This window comes from Hirundo rustica, chromosome 15, assembly GCF_015227805.2.
Source record: "Hirundo rustica isolate bHirRus1 chromosome 15, bHirRus1.pri.v3, whole genome shotgun sequence".
NCBI lineage: Eukaryota > Metazoa > Chordata > Aves > Passeriformes > Hirundinidae > Hirundo > Hirundo rustica.
Genome location: NC_053464.1, coordinates 11,657,296 through 11,679,605, shown reverse-complemented (window position 1 = coordinate 11,679,605; position 22,310 = coordinate 11,657,296). Strand labels below are relative to the sequence as shown.

Here is a 22,310-nt window from a genome sequence, read left to right as displayed (position 1 = left end):
CGATACAATTTATTTTTATGTTGTGCCCTTCACAGAACTCTTTTTCAGACGCTGCTCCTCATAAACTGAGGCTGGCAAAGAAAATTTCAGCTCGGGGTTTGAGCAGGGGAATGACTGGAAGGGTCCCAGGTGCAGAGAGTCAGATGGGAAGGACAGACCTGCAATGGGTGGAGTGATTCAGGATCAGTTTGGGGGTGCAAGGGGGTGATCAATGAGTGTCACTGCATGGCAGCAGCTCCTGTAGATGGGGGAGAATAAAGGTAATTGTGCCTTGCTGCTTGGAACTGAGATACGTGTTTCCTCTTCCCGTTACGGACCTTGCGTGAACAAGGTGGTTCTGGCATCCCTTCTGTAAGCTGGAAACAAAATGTAAGCCATCTCTTGTTTAAGTAAAGCGGGGTTGGTGAAGCTGCAGCATCCTCCATAGCACAGCTGGGTGGCATCTGTCTTGAGGCACCCTGGCAGGGTCAGCTGGGACAGGAATTGATGTGTAAATACTTCATCCTCTGTGTGTTGGAGCGAGTGACCCCCAAACATGGCACTGAGGGAAAGTAACCTTTAATGGAGAGTTAGAGAGGACTGCAGGCCTTTCTGAGACAGGGCTATATTAGCTGGGATTGCAGCTGAATTAATGCAGCTACATGGCTTGTGGCATCTTTGAGGATGGGCAGAACAAATTTGTATTTTCCTGGAAAAGACTAGTGATACATTTAATTTCATGCCACTTTTGGCATGCTCAGAGTCACATTGTTTCCTCCTCTTTCCCTGGGGAAAAGGCTAAGCGTGAATTTGGTTTCCTTTGGTGTAGAGACTGATATTGTTATTGATTGACCTGGCTGAACTCGGAGCAAGAGCCAAAGCTGTGGTATTTCCAGGCTGCTCTGAACAGTTGCAGATGTAAGGAGTGTCAAAGCAATGGAATAAAAAGCAGTGACATTTCCAATATGAGACCAAAAAAGCCCAACTCATATTTTATTTATTTATCCAAAATAGTTTGAATTATTCATTAAAGTCAGTGTAAGTGTGTGAAAATACAAGGTGTTTCAAGAAGCAGTGTCATTAGGAGGAATTAATCATTTGGCAATAATAATTTTCTAACAGATTAATGATTTTTTTATCAGTGAGGATATTTTTTCCTCATCAAACTTTTCAGGACAGGCAACTTTTTGTACGTACTCTCGGCCTGAATACAAAGGAGATGAGGCAGTATTTAAATATATTTTCCTGTTCTCTCTGTTCTTTTTTTTTTTTTTTTTTTCTTTTGGTCAGGCTAGTCATTACCCCCAACCAAGGCATGGCCTGTGTAACCTCATGCTTATTTTCTAAGTTCTTATTTGTTTCATAAACTTGGAGATGCTTTGGCTCCCCTTCTTTGGGATGAAGGGTGTTTGTGATCTCCCCATCCATGGCCTCTGCAACTTCTCTCACCTGTGTTGGACAAGTGGAACGAGGTCAAATACAGGAACTGAGACATGTTCTTTAAATACAGGGATTCTGGTTTTCAAATACTGTCTTTTAAAGATGTAATTAAACCTAATTCTCCAAACATTGGGAAAGATCTGAATGGATCAAGATGCTCAGTTTTCTGTAGGTGGTAGATAAAAGGGGTGGGCACATCAGTGCTCTCACTGGAGCCCTGCCCTGCTACTGCACCTGACCCATCCCAAAAGGATCTCCCTTTGTTCCATGGCCTCTGTGGCTGTGCCTTAAACACTGCTCTGAAACAGCTGAGTTGCACTCTGTGCAAGTGATGACCTTTAAATCAGTTTTTCCTGACTGTGCTAGAAATTTGGCGGGAATTAGGGGTATTAGGTGAGGCTTAAGAATTAGCGTTTTCACAGCTTTGAGTTCAGGTGCAGAGCAAACAATGAGCTGCCTTTTAGCTTAACATCTTCACTTGATGGGGGACATATTAGAAAACTTAATTACTGTCCCCAAGTCTGTGCATATGCTGCTGTCCTGCTGGCTGGGTGCAGGGAATCTGTGGTGCCAGGTCTGTACTTGGACAGACCAGTGGTGCAGAGAAGCTCGAGGTACCCTAAAAATAGACATTCTTTGCCATTTTAGACACCCCAAGGTGTCTGAGATGTTGGCCTAGGGCTGGCTGATATCACACAAAACCTGCAGGATGCTTCTTTCCTGCAGAAGCGTGGTGGAAAGGTATGAAAGATATCCTAGGACATCTCGAACGGCTTTGTTTCAGCAGTGGGATCCCATCTCACTTCTCTCAAGTCTCAGTTTACCTTCCTCTGAAGCCACTCTTCCATGGATCCTGCTCACGGTGTGCTTCCTTGTGTCAGCAGAATCCTCAGTGGAACACAGGGGAGCAGTCACAGTGCTGAGCGCTGTCCTGAGTTAAACCAGGAACAGCCCTGGGCTGAATCATTCCCAGGGGATGAACTCTGCAGGAGGGAGGCACCAGCAGTGCCGCAGCCGAGCTGCTGAGAGCTGCGGCTCAATTGGGCATAAAGGAAGAGCAATCTCTGTTTTACAGTCAGGGTTCAATGGACCTTTCCCTGGGGGCAGCTGCAAACTCAGGCGTTCCTATAGTGTCCCTGTGCCTCCTTGGGGTGTTTTCCTGCTCTGTCCCTGAGCTGAAGAAGCCCTGCTGGACAATTGCTGATGGAGTGACGGAAGGGATGACAAGGCTTTGTCCCACCCCAGGCTGGCGCCGGCACATCCAGCTGCGTCTACGTTAGCAGTTCCCGAGTTCGGCACCTTGTGCCAGTGGCTGACACGAGGCATCTCCAACGAGCAGAGAAGTTTTCATGCAGATGAATTCCTCCAGCCTGGACACCACCACTGCCGCAGGCTCTGGAAAGAGGGCCAGGAGGAGCAGCGGGAGGCGCCAAGGGCACGCAGTCGGGGGTGAACGCTCCCTGGTACTTCAGTTACACGGGAAAGCCCCAGATTTCTTGCATAAAAGACTGACTGTAGTCAAAGTTTTTCCTTTCTCACCCTGAGGGTAGTGGAGGGAAGCAGTTGCCGTCACTAAGTTGCTATTGCAGAGTTGTTAAACTAGGCCAGCGCTGTTGGGTGAGGATGCTCGCGGTGGCCACTGGCAGAACCAAGTCTGAGAGACAAAAGAGTGGGAAAGGCACTAACTCTTCATGAATAACGAAAGCTGTTCAAGGAGTTAATGAATTAGGGCGCCATCCACCTCCAAGGTTATAAAAGTTGGGAAAGGCAACCTCTGAGATGCAGTAGGAAGAGGCAGATTTACTTTTCCAAGGCTAGGCTGCATTTATTAGGGAAAAAAATATTGCTGTTGGACATGGGCAATATATTAAAGGCAGGGCTGCCTCTGACAGTGATGAAATGTTATTTACCACTGCAGTGTGGTCACTGAATTTTTACTTTCATATATAGGATTTTGTCCTTAACAGTTGTACAGCTGAATGAAAACAGAATATCCAGGTCGGAGCCACCCATTAACCTCTCAATTTCAGAGGCTGATTACTTGATTAATCAAAGACCAGTCCCAGCTGAGATGGTGGGGAAAGGGTTGTAATAATCCAGAGAAGGGTTGAGTTAATCACACATAGATGAGTTGCTGTGAGTGGGAAGGTGGGTGGTCAGAAAAGAGCCTTTTTGAGCTCACGAGAAGGGACTGTGTGTAAAACACAGCCCTTTGGGCCATGAAGGGTGGTTTGGATATTCTCTACTCAGTTTACATCTCCCTACAATTGGGGGGTTCCCTGCATAGCAGGGTTTTAATGAACCAGCTGATGATGTTCCTCATGACTGGTTTGCTCCCCTTCATGAAGCAAGATGCAGCTGGGGGAAGCCCAGAGTAAAGGCAAATATTGCTTGTACATCACCTGCAGAAGCTGCTCAGGAAGTTGGAGCTGGATTATTTGACGTGCTGGATTAGCAGCTGGCCAGTGTTAACTCTCACTCAGATATAAAGGGACATGTAGTTCTCTTTAACCATTAAAGAGTTCCTCTCCTTGCCTGGGGATTAAACTGACTTGGATTAAGGCCAAGGTACTTCTGAGCAGGGGCATCCTCAGTGACATTTAAGGCACTTTAACTTAACACATTAAATTATCCTTTTGTTCCACCCACAGTGCCTAACCAAAGCAGTACAGGAGATGAGAGGTGACTGGCATTCTCCTGGTGTGCCTGCAGCTGCTCAGAGGTGAATGTCACTGGCAAGTCCACAGCCTTGCAGCTTCCATCCTACATCCTCCCTGCACTCTGCCTGGGAGGCCAATGGAAACGCTTTCCAGCAAGTACTCAAGCAAAAAAATTTCCAGCTCACTTGGGAAGCAATAATGTTTTAGTATGGGCTCTATAAACCCAGCCAAAAACATTCCTCATATTCCAGCAGTCACCTTGCTCTGAAGTTCCTGCTGGCCTGCTGCTGGACCTGAACTAGCTAAACTAAAGACATATGGGCTACAAATGCTGCAATTACATCTCTGATCACAGCACAAAGCCTTAAACCTCAGAATGATAAAGAGGTTTTTCGATTGAGGAAGTCTATTTGTTTGCTGTTAGAAAGAGTGAGGATTTTTCCTAACCCTGGACTGCAGTGTTGATAAAACAGGCTGACTTGGGAGACATCTCTAGTGTATATTAAAGTAAAGCCAATCTCTGTAATTAATGGGATGATAAATCGAGGTTTAATTACTCAGAAGGCACCTTGGGTGAAAGATTCATGGTAATTGTTGTGTATCCTCTTGAAGGATTCACAGTACTGGCAGCTCCCTTTGTAGCAATAAAACACGGGGTGAGTGGCAGGCAGTCTCCCAGGATCTCTCTGATAGGGACTAGTCCACTTAAGGCAGCAAATGCAAAGAGGCAGAGGTGCTCTCCAGGCTTTTTATCACAATAAAAGCCCCTTCCCAAACCTCGAGGGATTCCTAAGCAGTGTGTCAATTTGAGATCAAAGCACTTACCTCAGATCTTCTCCGTTGGAGATTTCCCTTGTAGGCAGCTTCCTCCTGATGCAAACATACGGAGGCGTATTTCGGGCCATTTTTCCCCTTCATTGCTTTGTGTAGGGGAACACCCTTCTCTTGGGTTCCGTGTAGAAAACAAGATGTGTGCGTGTGGGGAAATGGCTGCTATAGCTCTGAGGTTTTGTAGTGTGTTGTTAAAAGACTATCTGAGGAAAAGAAAAATCCATCCCACCAAGACATGTCTGTTTTCCTTACTCCCCAGGTTACTATCTTTTAGTCTGCTGGGGCCAGGAGGAGAGGAATCCAGCTTGCTTGTTTCTTTACTCTGCCTGCTTAATTCACTTTTTAATTAACCTTTTCAATTCACTCAGTTTGGCACTGTAAGTACAGCACAAGGGTTCTGTGCCGGTGACATACTAGAAAGCACCCGTTTTCTTCCCTTACCCAGAGCTGAAGAAGCAAGTGGAAAGCGCAGAACTGAAAAACCAGCGCCTGAAAGAAGTTTTCCAGACCAAGATCCAGGAGTTCCGCAAGGTGTGCTACACGCTCACGGGCTACCAGATCGACATCACCACGGAGAACCAGTACAGGCTCAGCTCCATCTACGCCGAGCACCAGGGCGACTGCCTGCTTTTCAAGGTAGGTCTCTGGCTACACCTGATTCTTTGGGTTCGTGGTTTTCAACGTGTCAGCGTGTACTTGCTCTTTCTTGATGATTAGACTGGAAAATCACTGCCCCCTGCTACGTGGCAGAGTGTTCCTCGTGAGGGAAGTAGAGATCCTTTCTTCTGTTAAAAAGCAGGAGGTTTGACATCTGGTCTCCCACTTATATATCAAAGTCTGGAGTAAAGAGAAGAGACTATATAGCCATAATACCTCAGGCAGCTGGCCTGGCACTTCACCTTTTTATATTATCAGTTATGTGCCGCAGTAATAAAACCTTATGTAACCATCAAGGCTCATCATTACTTCACTATGAGATATATGTCCCTATGTTTTTTTTACCATCCTCTAGCTTGTCTGCGTGCCATCATCTTGTCTTTATGTAAATTGGAATCCCTTTTGAGCAGCAGCTCATCCTGGTGTCTGTGAAGTGCCATTTATGTGAACGGCACAGATGAGTAGCAATAACAGTCTGTCTTGTGTCTGTCGGGTGCTGTTTCTGCTCTGCCTGGGTGGGCTCTGAGCTTGTGGCTTGATAGAGGGGCTGTTTTTCTGCAGTGTTGCCTACCAGCTGGCAAAGCTGAGCTGATGCATTAGAGAGCTGAGGTGTGACATTAGAAGTCACCAAGATGTCAGCTCCTGTCTTTAGCTCCTGTCTCAAGTGCCGACAGCCCAAGTTTACAGGTCAGTGGGAGAACTTTCTTCTTCTCCGTGGCAAACACGACAGCCACAACACTTAAAATCATACCTGCCCCCCACTGATCCTCCCTAGGGCAGATCTCCCTTATGAAGGGGTTTGGAGGTATCCAGTATAGGAGGGAACTCTACAAGTGGGAAGTGGGAAAGTTCTGTTTCTGCAGACCTACAGCTGTGTGCCACATGTGGATGGCTGCAAGATCATTTATCTACATAACAGGACAAATGTTTTCCTGTTCTGCAACTTTAGTGCCTCAGGAAAAAAAAAATAAAACAAATAAAGCAAGTGAGGGTATATATAAGATAGCACCTAGGGAGGATCTTCAGTAAAACTAGGAAAATATCCCCAAAACAGTCACAGTGATTTGCCTTAGGAGAGTTCTGGACAACCTGAGTCACATGGCAGCAACAAAAGAAAAGCTCAGTGCCCAGGGAAGAGAATAATTCTGTTGGTTTTAAGGTGCTGCCGTTGAATCCTGAAAACAGTTCTCTGAGATGGTACAGTGCTGCTCTAACACCCCCAGAGATCTGTGCTCACACCTGTAGTGTTAAATATTCAATGAATGAGACTGGGGCAGACTCCTGGAGATGTCTGTTGGATGCTATGGCCGGACAGTACAAGTTGCAGTTTTTTCTGCACCACAGGAAAGATGGCAGGCTTGGATAAAGTTAATAAAATGTGAGAAAATTGTATTCTGGCCACATGAATGGCAGCTCAGGAGCTCGTCTCTGGTAGAAGGAAACTCTCCTTGGTAAAATGGCAATATAAATAATTTATATGTAGGAGAGGGGATACTAAAGTACAGATTTCTCTCTCCTTGCTTTCTCTTCTTCACTCGAGTGTTTGTTCCCAAGTATGTCCGATGGGTGGAGGTGAGTGTCGCCGGGTAGAGAAGATGTCACATTTCTTAGAGCCAAGGGAGGGTCATTTATTGATTCTTTGAATTCCTCAGCCTCTCTTACCTCACCACCTCTCTGGACAAAAGGAGCAGATTTGCTAATTACAACATGAACAAGAAAATTCCAGACTCTTTCTCCCTGTTCAGTAAATCGCAGACAATTCCCACTGACTGCAGCTTTGAATAGTAGTAGAATATAAACAACAAATTATTTCCTTGCTGAGTCCAGGCAGCTGGTTCTCATGTATGTGTTAAGGCTTGAATCCTCACTACAGCTTCCAGCAGGGTTATGTGTTTATGCTGTGGAATTTCTGAGCCATAGCAGACTGTGGGTGTTTGTGTGCATTTCATTAACCCAGAGAGGTCACAAAGCATGGATGCTATTTGTATTTATTCTATTCGAGCAGTTTGTGGAACAGGGTCTATATAATTAAACCAGAGAAGTCCCTTGGCACTTTACAAGCTTCTGTAGTTCGGCTGTAAACTTTAAAAGCATATTTCAGTAGCACTGCTGGTGGCATTTAATTTTAAGCGAGGGATGCAATAGGAGGTCCTGTAATGTAACCCCTTCAAAGCTAAATGAAGATGAAAGATATGCTTGGTTTTCCTGGCCAAGGTGTGCTGTTGCTATAGTGGAGCTTATTATCTACCTGCTGTATGTGTCCAGGCAGTTTGCATTAATTGGGATTAGAGCTCCAGTGAAAGGGTTAATCACAGCGCTGTGCTGGGAATGTCAATGACTGCATCTATAAATGAGCACTGAATTCCAATGAAACTATACCAGTGTTTATTGGTGATCTCTATCGGTGCAACAGATGAGCTCATCAGCTTGAAGGATGTCCCAGTGATTTTGAGCCCCTCGGTGAGTGCGTGGGCAGAAAGGCACATCTCAGGCTTCACAGCTCGCTCCCGTTTGTTTGCTCCTTTTTATTGTTTCAATTAAACGCTGTGGAAAGGGCTGTTACAGACTCCTCACCAGGAGTTTAGATTCTGATGATTTTTTTCGTGGGCTGTAATGCATTGTAGCTCCTGGGGCACTTGACAGTTTCGTATTCCATTCCTGTTGCTGCTCCATTAGATGTGTCCAGCCATGGTACAGACTTTGTGTTCCGTGTGATGCTTCACTGGTGTGTCTAGACCAGCCCACACGCGCCAGATATCCAGGAACTGCCTCAATTCCCTTTGTAACAAGCCATTAAAGATGTCTGTTAAAACAAATAAACATTGCTGGGGAGCTTCTGGAATGAGGAGGTGGCAAATCAGGCTGTCATTGCCTGGCCAGGTGCGCATTGAGGTGTTTATCCTTGTCTCTGCCTGGGTCCTGAATGGGAGTAAGGAAATGAGGTCTTTAGAAAGGCAATGACAATTGTTTCAGACAAAGAAAGTCCTTCAGTAAACAGAAGGGCTGGTCAAATTTGAAGAGGAGATGATTTGGAGACACTTGTGCAAATGAACAAACAGTGGAAAGAAATTAAATCGTAGGCTTTTTTCTTTTTGTGTGCCTAAGGACACAGTCCCAGCCAAAGCATCTGAAGTCAATCAATTTAAAAGAAAAAGGGTAGAATTCCTTTTATTTGGTAGACCCTATGGCTTCAAGGAGCTACTGAGAGCAGGAGGCCACTGCATTTTCTAAGAAGCTAAGATATCTTTGTGGACAAATAATAACATCTAGTTTTACATTAAATAGGTACATTATTCAAAGCTCTCTGCTTGGAGGTGACTCCTCCAGGCAACTCCTTACTATAGAGCTTAGGAAGAGAATTCCCCTTCATCCTGCTTATTTTTTGGCTTGAGTATACAAATGATTTTGCTGTTTCTGTACTTGGAGACATTCAAGTCTATCCTCTGGAAATGGGAATAAAGGCTTGAGTGAAGCATTCTCAATGCTTCAGGTAAACTGTTTCCAGTGTTGCAGCGTGAATGTGGAGCTCATCACTTTGAAAAGATCCTAGGCTATGCAATTGTCAATGTTTGCAATCTTTCTGGTGTCAGATTCCTCTACTTTCTTAGAAAGAAGTGCTCGGATTTCTTGATAATTCGTGCCTAAATTATTTGGGTCTAAATTGGTTGGGAAGGAAGTTAAACCAGACAAACTCTTTCCAGTGTCACAGTGGTGTTATGTGTCTGAGCTCATAAATAATCCTGGCCAAAAGGCTGCCTTTAGACAGATATTTTCTATATCCTCAGAGCTTAGTCTTGCAGAGCACAGAATTTTCTCTGCTTCCAGGTCTCACCCTTGTTATTTTCTGTCAAAATTATCAAATGAAAACCCAAACACCAGCAGTAGTTCATCGAAGAGCATCCCCAGGTTGATAGGCTGTATTCCTTGCGAGAGAATACCCTAGATACCAGACAGCAAACAAAACCAGAAGCATCTTGACGTAGCTTGTGAGTGTGGAGGCTCCAGGGCTGGCACTTCTTGCTGCAAAATTAAACCTTTGTTGGTGTCCTGTTGGATTGGTAATACAGTGATAAAATCAAGTAAAATCATCAGCTTTTCTACAGCAATTTTGATAAATTAAAAAGCTGTGCAAAGCTGCTCTGCACACGCTGTCTTGGCACACCTCTTTCAGGAGTTAAATACAGAATTAGTTTGTAAGGAGAACTGTAACTACCAAAACTTTGGGGCCACCTGAAAAGTGAACACTTGGTTCTGATGTAGATCACTGTGGGTGTGGAGGCTGAGCATAAGGGTGTAAAAAGGATATGGATATTTCTTTCCTTTGAATGGAAGAAGGCTGAACCACCTTGAACTGCCCAGTCCTCCTCAGCTTGCCCCATGGCTTGGGTACCTCACTGTCCTCCTGTATTGACCAGGTGTGTAAAACACAGCAGGGCAGCAGTGTGCACAGGATGCAATAGTTTAATTTTCTTTTCTTCAGGAGGGAAATGAGGCTGGATTGAACAAGGAAGGAGGAAGAACTTGGAGGCTGTTTTTCAAGCACAAAGTGATGCTGACAAACCGCTGGCTGAAAGGGGGAGGCAAAACTTGTGTGGTTAAATGTGCAGAGAGAGTTCTGGTCTGCTGAGATTCCAGCACAGGCTGAGTACGTCTGGCCAGGGCACGCTGGTGAATGATGTACAGCTCAGAATAAGCAGGATGGTTAATGCAGGGATTACTTTTATTCTCCTGAGTGCTCTTGTTTCATCTCGAAGCTGTCAGAGCTGTTGGGAGCTGTGATTTTTGAGTCCACATTCTTGGCATACCTGCAGCTTCAGTTATTCCTCCTCGAACCTAGCAGAGCATCGTGGAGAAGCCTGTTCTAGCTGTTTGTTTCTTTTTGTATCTCTTATCTTCTCCCCTCTCCTCCTCTTCACCCTCGATGAGTCTCGAGGGGAGAAGGAAATCACGGATTTGATGGAGAGCTATTCTTCCAGCCGCCGCCTCACGCTCTTGCACACACAATCAAAACTAACAATGGGGCTCATCGGTGGAGCAGGCCAGGCAGCAAGAGATTGATTAGGGACTGTAGACCTCTCTTAACTCCTCGTTCTTGTTAATTGCGAGTTATTTCCTTTTCATATTTTGTTTTCGGTTTGCCCGATTTCAGCTCAGCTCCGGGGGCGCGGGCCGTCGCTGTGTGAGCGTGGTTCCTTCCTGCCGGGTGATTGCTGGGATTCCTGGAAGGGTCAGCAAGCACACATCCTGGGTGGCACTAATCAGCAGCCTCTAAAAGGAGCTGCTGAGCAATCTGTGCTGTTGCAGCATCAAATCCTGCGTTTAAATTGCCCACACGTAATTTTCTTTCAGATATTGTAGTTATATAAAAGTTAGGTCCTAACACTGGTTTGTGTTGGGACCTAACTTTAATTCTTCCTACTGTTTTCAAATTGCTCTTCTTCATGGTTTTTTTTTTTCTTCCTTACACAGTTTCTCTCTTACTGCAAATGCTTCCCTGCACAACTCCCTATTCCCTAGTGCACATTAAGGCTTTTTCCTTTTTTGTTTTTAATGAAGCCAGTCATCTCGAGTATACTGGAAAAATCTAACAGAAGGTTTTCCTTTTGACTGCGGAATTTCTGAGCAAAGGCCTGAAGAGGTTGGGCTGAAGCCCTCTTTCAGATGAACAAAGGGAATGTTCTTTTTCTGCCTCTCTTCCCCACCGGTACAAGGTGGATGTTGCTTCTGCCGATGTCCCTGGATTGTTGTGAGGGTAAAAGGCTGATGCTGGTGGGGAGCACAGAGCACCTTTGGGCTGGGAAACACCCTCCCCTGCTACCTGCCAGTCTGGTATCCATTTCCAGTGTGTTGGCACCACTTGCTCCCCTTCCTGCCATGCCTGTGAGTCTGCCAAGGTAGATCCAGGCATGGAGGTAATTAACACTGATTATATTGGAGCATTATTCTAGTGACAAAGTCTTTCCTGACTAGCAGGAGAGTGGGATGGGCAAGGCTTTCTGAAAGGTCAGAGATTTGTCTTGCTTGGGGGTGCATCCTCTCTGTTGGAGTTACGTGGTGAGGCAGATACAAAACCTGTCACTTCACAGGACTGGTTTGGGACAGGAAACGTGAGGTTGGCTCTCAGATGCCATCTGAGCTTCAGGCTGTCTCTCTGCAATTCTGTTTGTTTTGCAGTCATCATCTGCTGATCACCAAGTTGCTTTTGCACTCTCCCTTCCCTTTGCGCCTTCATTCCCCAAGGCCAGGGCAGTGCCACTGTGGTATTCCCAGGTTTCCCTCCCCACAGCACCCTCCTTGTGCCGGCATGAGCTCTGCCTCCCTGTCTGCACTTCCTTGGCAAAGGAGGAGGGCGCTGAAAAAAAGCAGCTCTCGAGTTGTCCACAAGAATTCTTCACCTGACTTCAGCCCCCATCGCTGTCAGAACTGCTGATAGCCTCATCCAGGCTGTGGCAGGCATCAGCCATCCCAGCTGAAGGACCTCACCGTCTTTCCTGGGCTTCTGGTGGCATTGGCAGCGTTAAATTTACAGCTGGACTCAATGATCATGAAGGTCTTTTCCAACTTAAATGATTCTATGATTCTGCAATAACAATAAGTAACAAAATTACTGCAATGCACCCATTTCTTAGTAAGTTTGCAATTTATCTCCCTCCAAGTCTCCTTCACTGAAATATCTCTAATTTAATGAAACAGGAGTGACAGCCCGTGCTTTCTGGGGTGAGGCATCAAGGAGCACAGGTCACTGATAAGAATTTAATTAAAGCAGAGCATCCAGGCTGGTGTGGCAGCGTGTGTGGCCCTGGAGGGACATGGGGTGGACATGGGGCAGGTCGTGCCTGTGCCCCAAGCAGGAGCCTGTGACTCCATCCTTGTGTCACGGGGCAGAGCCAGGACAGCACAGAGGAGGCAGAGCAGGTCCTGGCTTTTACCTGTTCTAATAAAACCCTCTCCCTCTTCTCTCCCCTCCACCACATCCCCGTGATTGCAGTTTGCTGAAGAAAAGTCGCTCCTGTCTGTGCCCGGTGTCCCTGTGGGAGGGCTCGGGAGAGGAGGATGTCTGTGCCCGCCTGCTGCTGTGCTTGAGCAGCTTACAAAGGACTGTGTGGGCTGGCAGGAGTGTGTTTACGCAATGTGAGACCAAGACAGAGTTAAAAAAGGGATGAAGCAGAGGGGACATAAGCAAAGCCCCTCCTGGATTCCCGTTCCCATCTCGGCTGCTAAATCGCCACGTGGCTCTGCGCTAGGTCAGTCAACCTCCTGGTTTTCTCTGTCCCTCTCGCCTGGTTGCAGGACATTACAATTTGTGGGCTCACAGGGGTTTGAGAAGCTTTTCAAAATGACCTGTGGTGGGGAAGCTGTATGTGGATGGGTTGCAGATGTAACCAGGGCAGACAGCTTTTTCCTGCGCAGCAGTGGATGCAGGAAATTGTCCCTGGGGCACATGGTGCATCCTGAGGGGGCTTGGGGCATGACTGGTGCTCATTTCCTTTTCTGTGGGTGCCCACCACCTCCAGCTGGCATGAAATATCTTCAATTTTATCACCTATCAATCTGTCTATCTATCTATCTGAGTCTCTGGTAGTTTCAAAAGATGTTCTACTTAGAGATTGTGTGATCAGCACTCTTTAAGAAAAAAGCAGTGCCTTTGGAGCCTGGGCGATGGGGGAATACCAATCCTCGCTGCAGCACACATGAAATGGGTGTTTTGCAAAGCAGCTTTTGATGCACGCTTGTTAGTGTCCCTGGCTGCTCTCTTGTGATTTTGCAGAACATGCAGAGCCGTGTCAGCAGCCACAACCCGCCCGTCGCTTGCATATGGTTCTGTTCAAAGCTGCACATGAAAAGGAGCAGGAATTGCTGGGGGATTTTATTTTGCAGGGGAAAAGCCTGGAGTTTCTGGGTACCCTGCATCTCAGCCGTTTTCTGTGGCTGCTCCACAGTCTCTGTTGTTTGCTGTCCTTGGACACAAGGAGGGGAGGGGTCAGCTCCTGTGCCTTGGGCACCTTCTGGGCCTCTGTGCAGGTGTTGATCTGCTCCAAGGCAGAGCAGGTCTGTCACAGCATCATCTTGTGTGCCATCCCCGTGTGACAAATGCTGTCAGGGACTTCAGTAGTCCCTCTGGAGCTTTCCTCCACTTGTGATTCCATGTGAGCACCCCAAAGCCTCTCTTGAGCTGGCTGTGAGGGGTGGTTGGTGTTGCAGAGGGCATGCAGTGAGAGCATTGCCAAGGTTCTTCAAGGTGGCTTTGGTACCACTCCTTCACCTTTTCCCTGTATGTTCCAGGAACAGGTTTGTGAGAACACCTCTAGGAAAAGCAGTTAGTTCCAAAACCAGCTCTGAGGTGCAGCTGGCAGCATCCAGCAAAGCACCCACCAGCCTGTGAGTGCCCAGGTCATGGCAGCTCAGTCAGCCTGCACAAAGGCACCAGTGGGAGTGGGTGGCAGTCGCTGACTCTCTTCTGTCTTGAGTAAGCAGCATGTTGTTTAAATCTAATTAGGGCTTATCTCTTCTTTTGGGAGTTATAGTACTACCCATGGCTGACTGGGGCAGAAGATTTTCTAACCTTCAGGGAGGGAAGAGGATGTGTGTTTGTGTATATAAAGATTGTTCACAAGTATGGAAACACAGCAAAAGATTCCCACGCTGGTGTGGCCCTGGAACATCTGTTGCCTCCATCTGAAATGTGTGTCTGGGCTCATGTAAAGGTCTTGTCCTTTAATTGTTGTGAATATAAATGCTTGTGTTGTGCCTTCATGTAGGATTTCAGTTGAAAGATTGCAGCCTAAATTCGGTTTGGGTGATGAGGTGTTTGGCTCTTTCTCAGCATGTTTGGCAGGTGAGGGACTAGTGAGAAGCAGAGAATGGGGGTCACAGATCCCCTTTGGCAGCCAAAGGGGCTGTCTCACTCACCAGGAGTGAGACAGGAGCTGGCATCTCACAGCTATACAATTCCTCTATCATCCTTGTATTTCTTCCACATTTCACAGTCTAAAATCTCAATTCTTACATGGTTCTTAACCATGAAGTTGGCGCAGCATAAACCAGTTAATGTGCTTTCTCTCAAACTGGCTTGCCAGCTTAAGATAAGAGCTCTGTAGGCAGCTCTCCTTCATGGGATCCCAGTCTGTACCATGTTTCCCCAAGACCCTCATCTAAACAGAGGTATTTTTTTTTTTTATGAAACCACTTGTAGAAAAGCAAAAATAATAACTCCTGTGAGTGTAACTTCTACTTTGCTCCGAGGCATCCTATCACTGTTAGGGGGTAGTTATTGCTGGAGAGCGTTGGAAGCACATCAGGCATCCAGTTGTGGCATTTCCTGAGAGTTTGATGCACTTCAAACGATCTTCCTGATCATTTTGATGATCCTCCTGAGAGTTTGATGGCAGTGTCGGGGGGTGATCAGCATGATGTGCCACACGGGCTCTCCAGATCATAACACGTCCCATCAGTGGTGCAGTGTGAATCCATTCATGTTGCTGTGTCCATGGAGCACTGACAGAATGCAGCAGTGCCTGGAAATCCTCCTGGGGAGCTTTGTGCAAGGACTGATACTGGGATCCTGGTGGATTTCTACCTGACACTACAGAGCAGCAGTGCTTGCAGCTCAGCTCTTTATGTTCTGTATACTTAAGGAATTAGTATGGCTACAGCTCTAATAATTTAATATTAAGAATAGTATTAAGGATTTGATAATGTATCAACTGTCTTCGTTCACATTCATGGAGATGGTAGGAAAACCTCTCCTGTTCTCACATTTGTTTCAAATAGGCAAGTCCATGAATCACTGTAAGTGATCACAAAAACCGTTCCTGCTGCCCCATGTGAGTGTTAGTGCTCTGAGCAGGTAACTTAGTTCTGCTTTAGGCCTTTTTATCTAATATGTTTTCTGTTTTGCCAATTGCATGAGAATGTCCTTCGAGGAAGAAGTTCTGAAAAGTATTTTATGTCAAATCTGTCTTATAAGGATTTGTAGATAAATCACGTCATGGGGGAAGCAGGGAATTTGAGAGCTGTGGATGACCTCCAGCTCTGGTAACTCCCAAGATTATCTTCTGATGGCATCTTTTGCTTCCAGAAGAAAACAAACCAATCTGCCTTGTATCTTGGAGGGAATACACCAAACTGAGGCTTGAAATTTTTAATTTGTCCTGAATCTGTTTCAGCTAAAGCAGGTAGCTGATAACAGTGGATCTACCTCAGCCATGTTCTGGGGAGCTGTCATAAATTTAAACCTTTAAGTGAAGGTTTTGTCTGTGTTCATGGAAGGCTCTGGGGAATGTTCCGTGTGCTGGCTGTCACTTTGCATTTCCGGGACGTATCCGACCCTGCAGAGGGAACTGTCTGCAGATGATTTTTCTCTGAAGCAGAGTGGAGAGCAGCACAAGGTGGGGTTTGTTTACAATTGTGTGGGTGCCTTTGGTGCCTGCCACGTGCCATGCAGCGGTGATGAATCTGCAGCAAGGGTTGCCGTCAGCTGTCAGTTTGCTGGTCCCAGTGAAGCCTCCTGTGTGTGTGAGTGTTGAAAAGGCCCAGCTGACGGTTTCAGGGAGGCCCAGAGGTTTTGGACATGTGTGTAAACAGCTGCCTCTTGCTGTGCTGCTCAGGAGGGTGTCAGACATCTGTGCATGTCTCTGTCAGGCAGGCATCTCACCGCCTTGTCCTGCGGAACCGCAGGACTTGTCCTTGGCTTTTTGGCAGCCACTGCAGCCTAAAGTTGTTTTTCTTCATATAATTCCATTAGAGTGATGACAGTTTCAAGTTGGAACAGAAAAAGACCTGATGAAAGGACCACTCTGTGAGCAGGGAAGATAGACAGAGTGGGAGCAGTAACTAGCAAGGTAATAGACGGTGATGGATCTATAATCTCTGAGGCTGCTGTGTGCAGTAAATTCCTAAATAGTGTCCTTTCAGCCCTAACCTATTTATTTGCAAAGTGCTAAATTTAATTTTCCTTAGTCTGCAGGAAAGCAGCATCCCAGGAATAAACCTTTAGCCCAGCCAAGAAGCTGTGCCAAAGTGCTTGTTCCAGCATTTCCATTTCCTCTTCGCTCTGTGCAGAGCGTCGGGGCTGTGCCCCCCAGCACGTTAACGCTCGGGTTGGGATGGATCCTGCTCAGGAGCCTCTTCAAAAGGGAAAATTTCATAGCTGCAGGTTCAGTAAAACCACCTGGACTCTTAAGAGCAAGATGAATGAACCTGTCCTGAGGTGGAAAGGCTGGCACATGAAAGCCTGTGAGGGAGCTTGTCCTGCGTGTCCTGACGCTCTGTCTGTGCTAAAGGCTCAGCTCAGAATAACTTCAAGAGTTGAACAGCACATAAAAACCCATATATTCAGAAATCTCCACAGAGCTGCATCTTGAGGAAGATAAGAGGTGAGTTTTCCAAGCAGCCAATGCTCTGTACATTCACCTGGTGAAGTTTCAGCAAATGTGGTGAAAAATAGGTTTCTGTGGGTTGCTTTATGCTCCTGGTAGCACTGTGCAGGTGATATACGCAGCATGTGTTCTTCTGGAGCTACCAAAGACGTTTGTTTTTTCCCCCCAAATTCGCAATTCTGCAGAGTTTTAGAAATTTTGATAAAATATTTCAGGAGCAGCCGCACAGCGTCTGAATCCGGGAGTTGGCTTTGAGTCAGCGCTCAGTGTTCCTTCAGTTATCATGACCCCAGTGAAGTGCAATGTGGGCTGTCACTAATCCTGTTGCTTCAGAGAAAATCCAGATCTCAGCTTCACAGCTTTGCTATTTTCCTGCCCGTGGAGGGTTTTGGCAGAGCTTCCTGTTCCTCTTTGTCCATTTCTTTTCCCCATGATGGCAGCACAAGCAGTGCTGCTTTGGCTGGTGGGGAAAGTCCTGCCAGTGCTGCCCTGAGATTCCACCGTATTCCCAAGATGTTGCTTCCCAAGGACTCTGTTCACTTTAGCTGTCTTTATTCCACTGAGTAAAAATCCAACTAAGCCTTGGAGCAAAATGGCATTGAAAAGGCGAGGGGGGTTTTGTGTATATTTGTTCCATTTTGCTATTTTTTAGCACCTCAGGAATGGAATTGGGATGTGTAAGATTAAATCCAGCCCTTCCCTGTCCTTCTCTAATCTCAGTCTGCAGAAGGTTCTGAGCTTCTCGGCTCCCTGTGCTGCTCAGAGCTCTGACATCCCTCTCACATTTATTTTAAAATAAATAAAAATAACAGTGCTGGGAGTTGAGGGTGGAGAATTATGCAGGTCTTTTGCCCACTTTTTGCTTTGACATGGAGCTGGTGGGAAGGGTAGCTCTGCTGCAGGCTGGGAAAGGACCTGCCTTGAGCTGATACTGAATTTGCTGTGGGAGCCTCTGTTATTCTGGAATGAGGTGAAGTTTCCATCCAAGGGCGGGTGCTGTGTCACCTGCCCTTTCCTCACCAGTTAACAGGTTCCTTGAGTCTTGCTCTTTCTGCTGATAGCGTGGGTACAGGTGAGAAAACAGATATTTTTTGTGAGTTGAGATGATGTCTTTCTCCAAGAACCTTTCTCTGCTGTTCTTTCATTTTAAGCACAGTGTCACAGAAAATTTCATTAGCCACACCAAAAGTCTCTGAGCTTGCAATCAGCCTGTCAGGGAGTGATAGATGTACAGCATTGATTAATATTTACATTCTTTGGAGATTTTCCCTTACCCAAGGGGGTCATGTGGACAGCCATGAGTACTTGAGCTTTGGAAGAACCTGGGGTTCACTCTCTGCAGTGAATACAGAATTGGTAGGGTATTAAACTGAAATGGCTTCTCCACAAAACCAGAACTTAAGCAACTTAAAACCGTACTTTCCTACCGTATTTTCCCCTTGAGCCAGGTCTACAGGGAGGCTTCTCATGGAGGGGGTAAGTGGGCAGCACACCAAAGGCCTTCAGACTGCAGAGGGGCATCTCCAGTTTGCCTGAGCTGCTTTCATTACTCAGAGACTGAAATTTTAATCATTGAATTAATTTTTCAGAAACCGAAGTGCAAATCTGTACCCCCAGCGGCATTAATAATGAATGCAGGGAAGAGAGACATTAGGAAAAAGAAGGGATAGGAAATTTGGGGTTGGGGAAGGAATGTTTTTTGGGGGTTATTAATTTGGAGAGATAATGTATGTGTTGTATTTCTTTCTCCCTGGGCCTTTCTCCTTTCTTGCCCATGCTGTGTCCAACAGAGTCTGCTTCATTTCTGTCCGAGGCATTTTTCCAGTCCTTTTCCTTCTTGCTTCTCTTTCACCTGGATTTTCTTCTCCGGGGTAGATAGCCAACTCTGGACACACAGGGCCCACTCCTCATCTCCAGAGCAGCCCCTGAAGCTTTGGGGGGTCTCTGGTCACATCACGAGGAGAGAAGGAGCTGGGGCTGTCTCCTCAGGTTTAAAGGAGACAAGGTCTGAACTTACAGCCAAGATGCCAGAGCTTTCTTCTTTGCTTTTGGCTCCTTCCTCTCTCAAAGAGCACACAGGATTTTTTTTCCCCCCTCCTAATTAAAAGTATTATATACCAGAAGATTAATTAGAAATGAAAGTGATTTTTTTTTTCCCCCCTTCCCTTTTCTGCCAGTGGAAAAGGCCTGTGTCAGGCAACTGCCAGAGGGAGCTGGGATTTCTCCCTTTAATGGATTCCAGGCAATTTGCCTCTGGACAGCTATCTTATAAATAATGAATGTTTGCACAGATTCTCCCAATTCTCCGTCAGCGCAGGTGGTCTTCACTTCCACCAGCCCAAACGGCTCTGGAAACCACAGGGTGCTCCCAGCCTCCGTTACCACACCAAAGGGGCAATTCCTCACCATTCCCCTCCCTCCTCCTTGCAGGCATCATGAAGACCCCCTATGGTGATGGATTTGTATCTTTATTTATCTGGAATCCCATCGAGCCATCGCATCCACGCTCTGCCGTTCCTCCTCCATCACACAGCGCTGCCAGCAAAACCTGCAGCAGAGGATGGGCGCATTCCCCCTCGTGCTCCAGCCCAGGTGCACATTGCATGATTGCAGGGCATTTTCAAAGCCTTTGTGCTCCCTTTCCAAGGCTCTCGCACGCAGCAAGAGGACGATTCTTTGAATTGTTGTAGTAATCTTTTAGAAATGAGGATTTGGTTCAATGGGTGCTCCACAGGGACCCACCTAGAGGAGAAATCCTCACCCAGAAGGAAAGCTGTTCTTGGGTTAAAAGCCCCCCAGAGTGTTTTATGCAGAGCAGGGGCTTTAAAAGTGGCCGTAGTGGTGCAGGGATGAATTCCAGCCGCGAGGAGGACAGTGTAGCCCGAGGGTTTCTCTTCACACTGTGCCACTTGCCCTGTTTATTTCCTTTCCGTTCAAATGGAAGTGGTGACTGCAGGCAGATGAAGGTGAAGGTCCCCAGCTGCAGAGAGCTCCTGTGGTCAGCAGCCACCTGCTTCAGAGGAAAGCTGGGGATTGCTCCAAGAACCTTTTCTGTGGCTCTAAATACAGCAGCTAATGACACCTTCCACTCAGCGGGAAGAAAACAGAATTACTAAACTTGCAATTTGGCACAGTGGGAGTGTGAGTTTGTCCTGCCAGTTTCTCATTGCTATATATTTCCAAGACTTTTTTTCCTCCGTGTTATTATTATTTTTTTTTTTTTCCCTTCTCTGAGGCAGGTGGAATCTACATCAAGGGGTTCACTTTAAGGATTCAAATTATGTGTATGGAAGGCACAGCCCCAAAAGGAGAAGACTGATGGTTGCTTATAAGTCATCCAGCATAAAAAGGAGAATGTGCATGTTCCCTGGGAAATGCCACATGTCTTGGCCTTGTGAATAATGTGTAGTGATGTCCCATTAGGAGCCACGTTCCCAGTTTGGTGTTGAAGGAGAGATATATATTTCCATATAATTTAAATCATTTTGAATTATGGTTTAGGTTTGTGCTAGGCAGGCTGCACAGAGGTTCCAGGAGAATATTGTTTGAGATGGCTTCAGGGGCAAAAGAAAGAAGACAACTGGAGGCAAGGTTAGAGAAAAGTGAACATTTCCAGTTGAGCAAGTTTTACGGTCGTGCACTGTGGTAATTGAAGGTTTGCTGTTAAATGCTACAAATCTGTGCTGGAGAAGAAAACCTGGCCCCAGTTTGAGATTGCTGCAGTGTGAGGTGGGAGAGCTCTTAGGGCAAGAGGTGCTGTTTGTAAAGAAATGCAGGGAGCATTAATGATAGGTTAGCAAGGCCCAGTTTTGTAGAGGAGCCCATCATCTCCAGGGATTGTGAGGGTTCATCCTGAAGATGCATGAAAATGCAGATTAATTTCTCCATCACTGCCTGGAATGGACCTGTCGAGCTGAGTTTGTCCTGGCGCTGTTTGGGGACTGTGGGGTGAAACAAGTGAATACTGTGGTGGTAAAACTCTGTCTTTCTAGCTCCTCTTCTACACCTCTGCGTGCTTGTTGCCAAGTCTGTGTTTGAGCTGGGGGACAGACAACCATCACCAGCTCAGACTAGAGAGAAGTGCTCAAAACTCATTTCTGCAGCCAGCCCCGGAGTGCTCGGAAGAAGCAAACGCCTGGTTTCTGGAGCAGGGACTTGCTTTAATGTTCTTATCAACTGTTTTGCAGTCTTTGTTAAAAGAGGTCAAGGCTCAATTCCCCTGGGTGGGGACTTCTTGAGCACAGTACTTATTATTAGGGCAGTACCATATCTTGTAATTAGGGATGTAATTCCCATCTCTGTAGAGAGCCAGCCTGTAGCCTGGGTACCATTTAAGAGTTTCATGAGATGAATTAAGCGAGGATGGACTGAGCAATACAAGGAATTTCAGCAGAGATCACTCACCTGAAGTACTGCAGGTGTTTCAAACGAGATATGAAAAGTAAATACCTCCCCTTATTTTACTTCCCTTTCTTTTCTAGAGTAGGCAAGGAGAATGGCATTGTTTTGGGGCCATGCAGTAGTGACCTTCTGACAACTTGCAGCCTGGTTGTTTGAAAGGTTGCATCATTCCCTAGTCCCTGCTGGAGCAGCTGGAAGAACCTCTATTTCTTTTTCTGTCTGACACTAAAGATTTTTACCTGCAAAGGACCTGTGTCTTAGAAAATTGTTGTTGCAGTACATCTGAAGAGTCAGGCTTTTAAGTGTGATGTAGAAAATTCTTACTTAATTTAGCATTTTGTTAACTTTACTTTTTTTTCCTCCTTACCTACATGGGTAGCAGTTCTTGCGTTGTTCTGCAGGGAGTTCTACAGTTTATACGCCTTGTAGAAAATAATTTATGTAAGTGCAGAATAAATCAATCACACTTGAAAAAAAGAAAGCAAAGCAATCAACTTTGGGCTTGAAATAAGGAGTAGGTGAAAGGCTGAAAGAAAAGAAGGGCAAAGAAGATGAATTGTGAAGAAAAATAGCAACAAAATTGTGTACAGCGGTAAGACAGAAAAAGCAAGGGAAGGCCAGACATACAAGTTAATGCAATGTATTTTCCCCTGTAATTATATTCATTTGATGTAGATTTGTGCCAGGCACTTTACAGCAGTGTTAATGAGATGAAGGAAGAGCTGATATCCATAGCAGTTTCAAAGACAGGACTTGAAGCTGTTCTCAGTGGGCATGGCTATATTTAGCATCCCAGCACACTGGATATAGGATGCCACTACAGTCTTACACGAAGGCTTCTGAAGGAAGATATCAAAGCACATTGCAGTATTTCCCAAATTCTGTTTCCCAAAACGCTGAGGGCTAGTTGCCAGTTGTTGCTGTGTCTGTGTTCATATTTTTGTACAGCAGGTGCCAACATGGA

At 46.1% G+C, this 22,310-nt stretch overlaps 1 protein-coding gene across 9 annotated transcripts in view; it reads left to right on the top strand.

The window, feature by feature from the left end:
- MAD1L1 (mitotic arrest deficient 1 like 1) overlaps positions 1-22,310 on the top strand; it is a 346,645-nt gene that overhangs the window by 250,083 nt on the left and 74,252 nt on the right. For all 9 annotated transcript variants that reach the window (XM_040079070.2, XM_040079071.2, XM_040079072.1 and 6 more), the window contains one exon: positions 5,356-5,546. In XM_040079070.2, the coding sequence (XP_039935004.1) occupies positions 5,356-5,546 (191 nt within the window). The remainder of the gene's footprint in view (positions 1-5,355; positions 5,547-22,310) is intronic.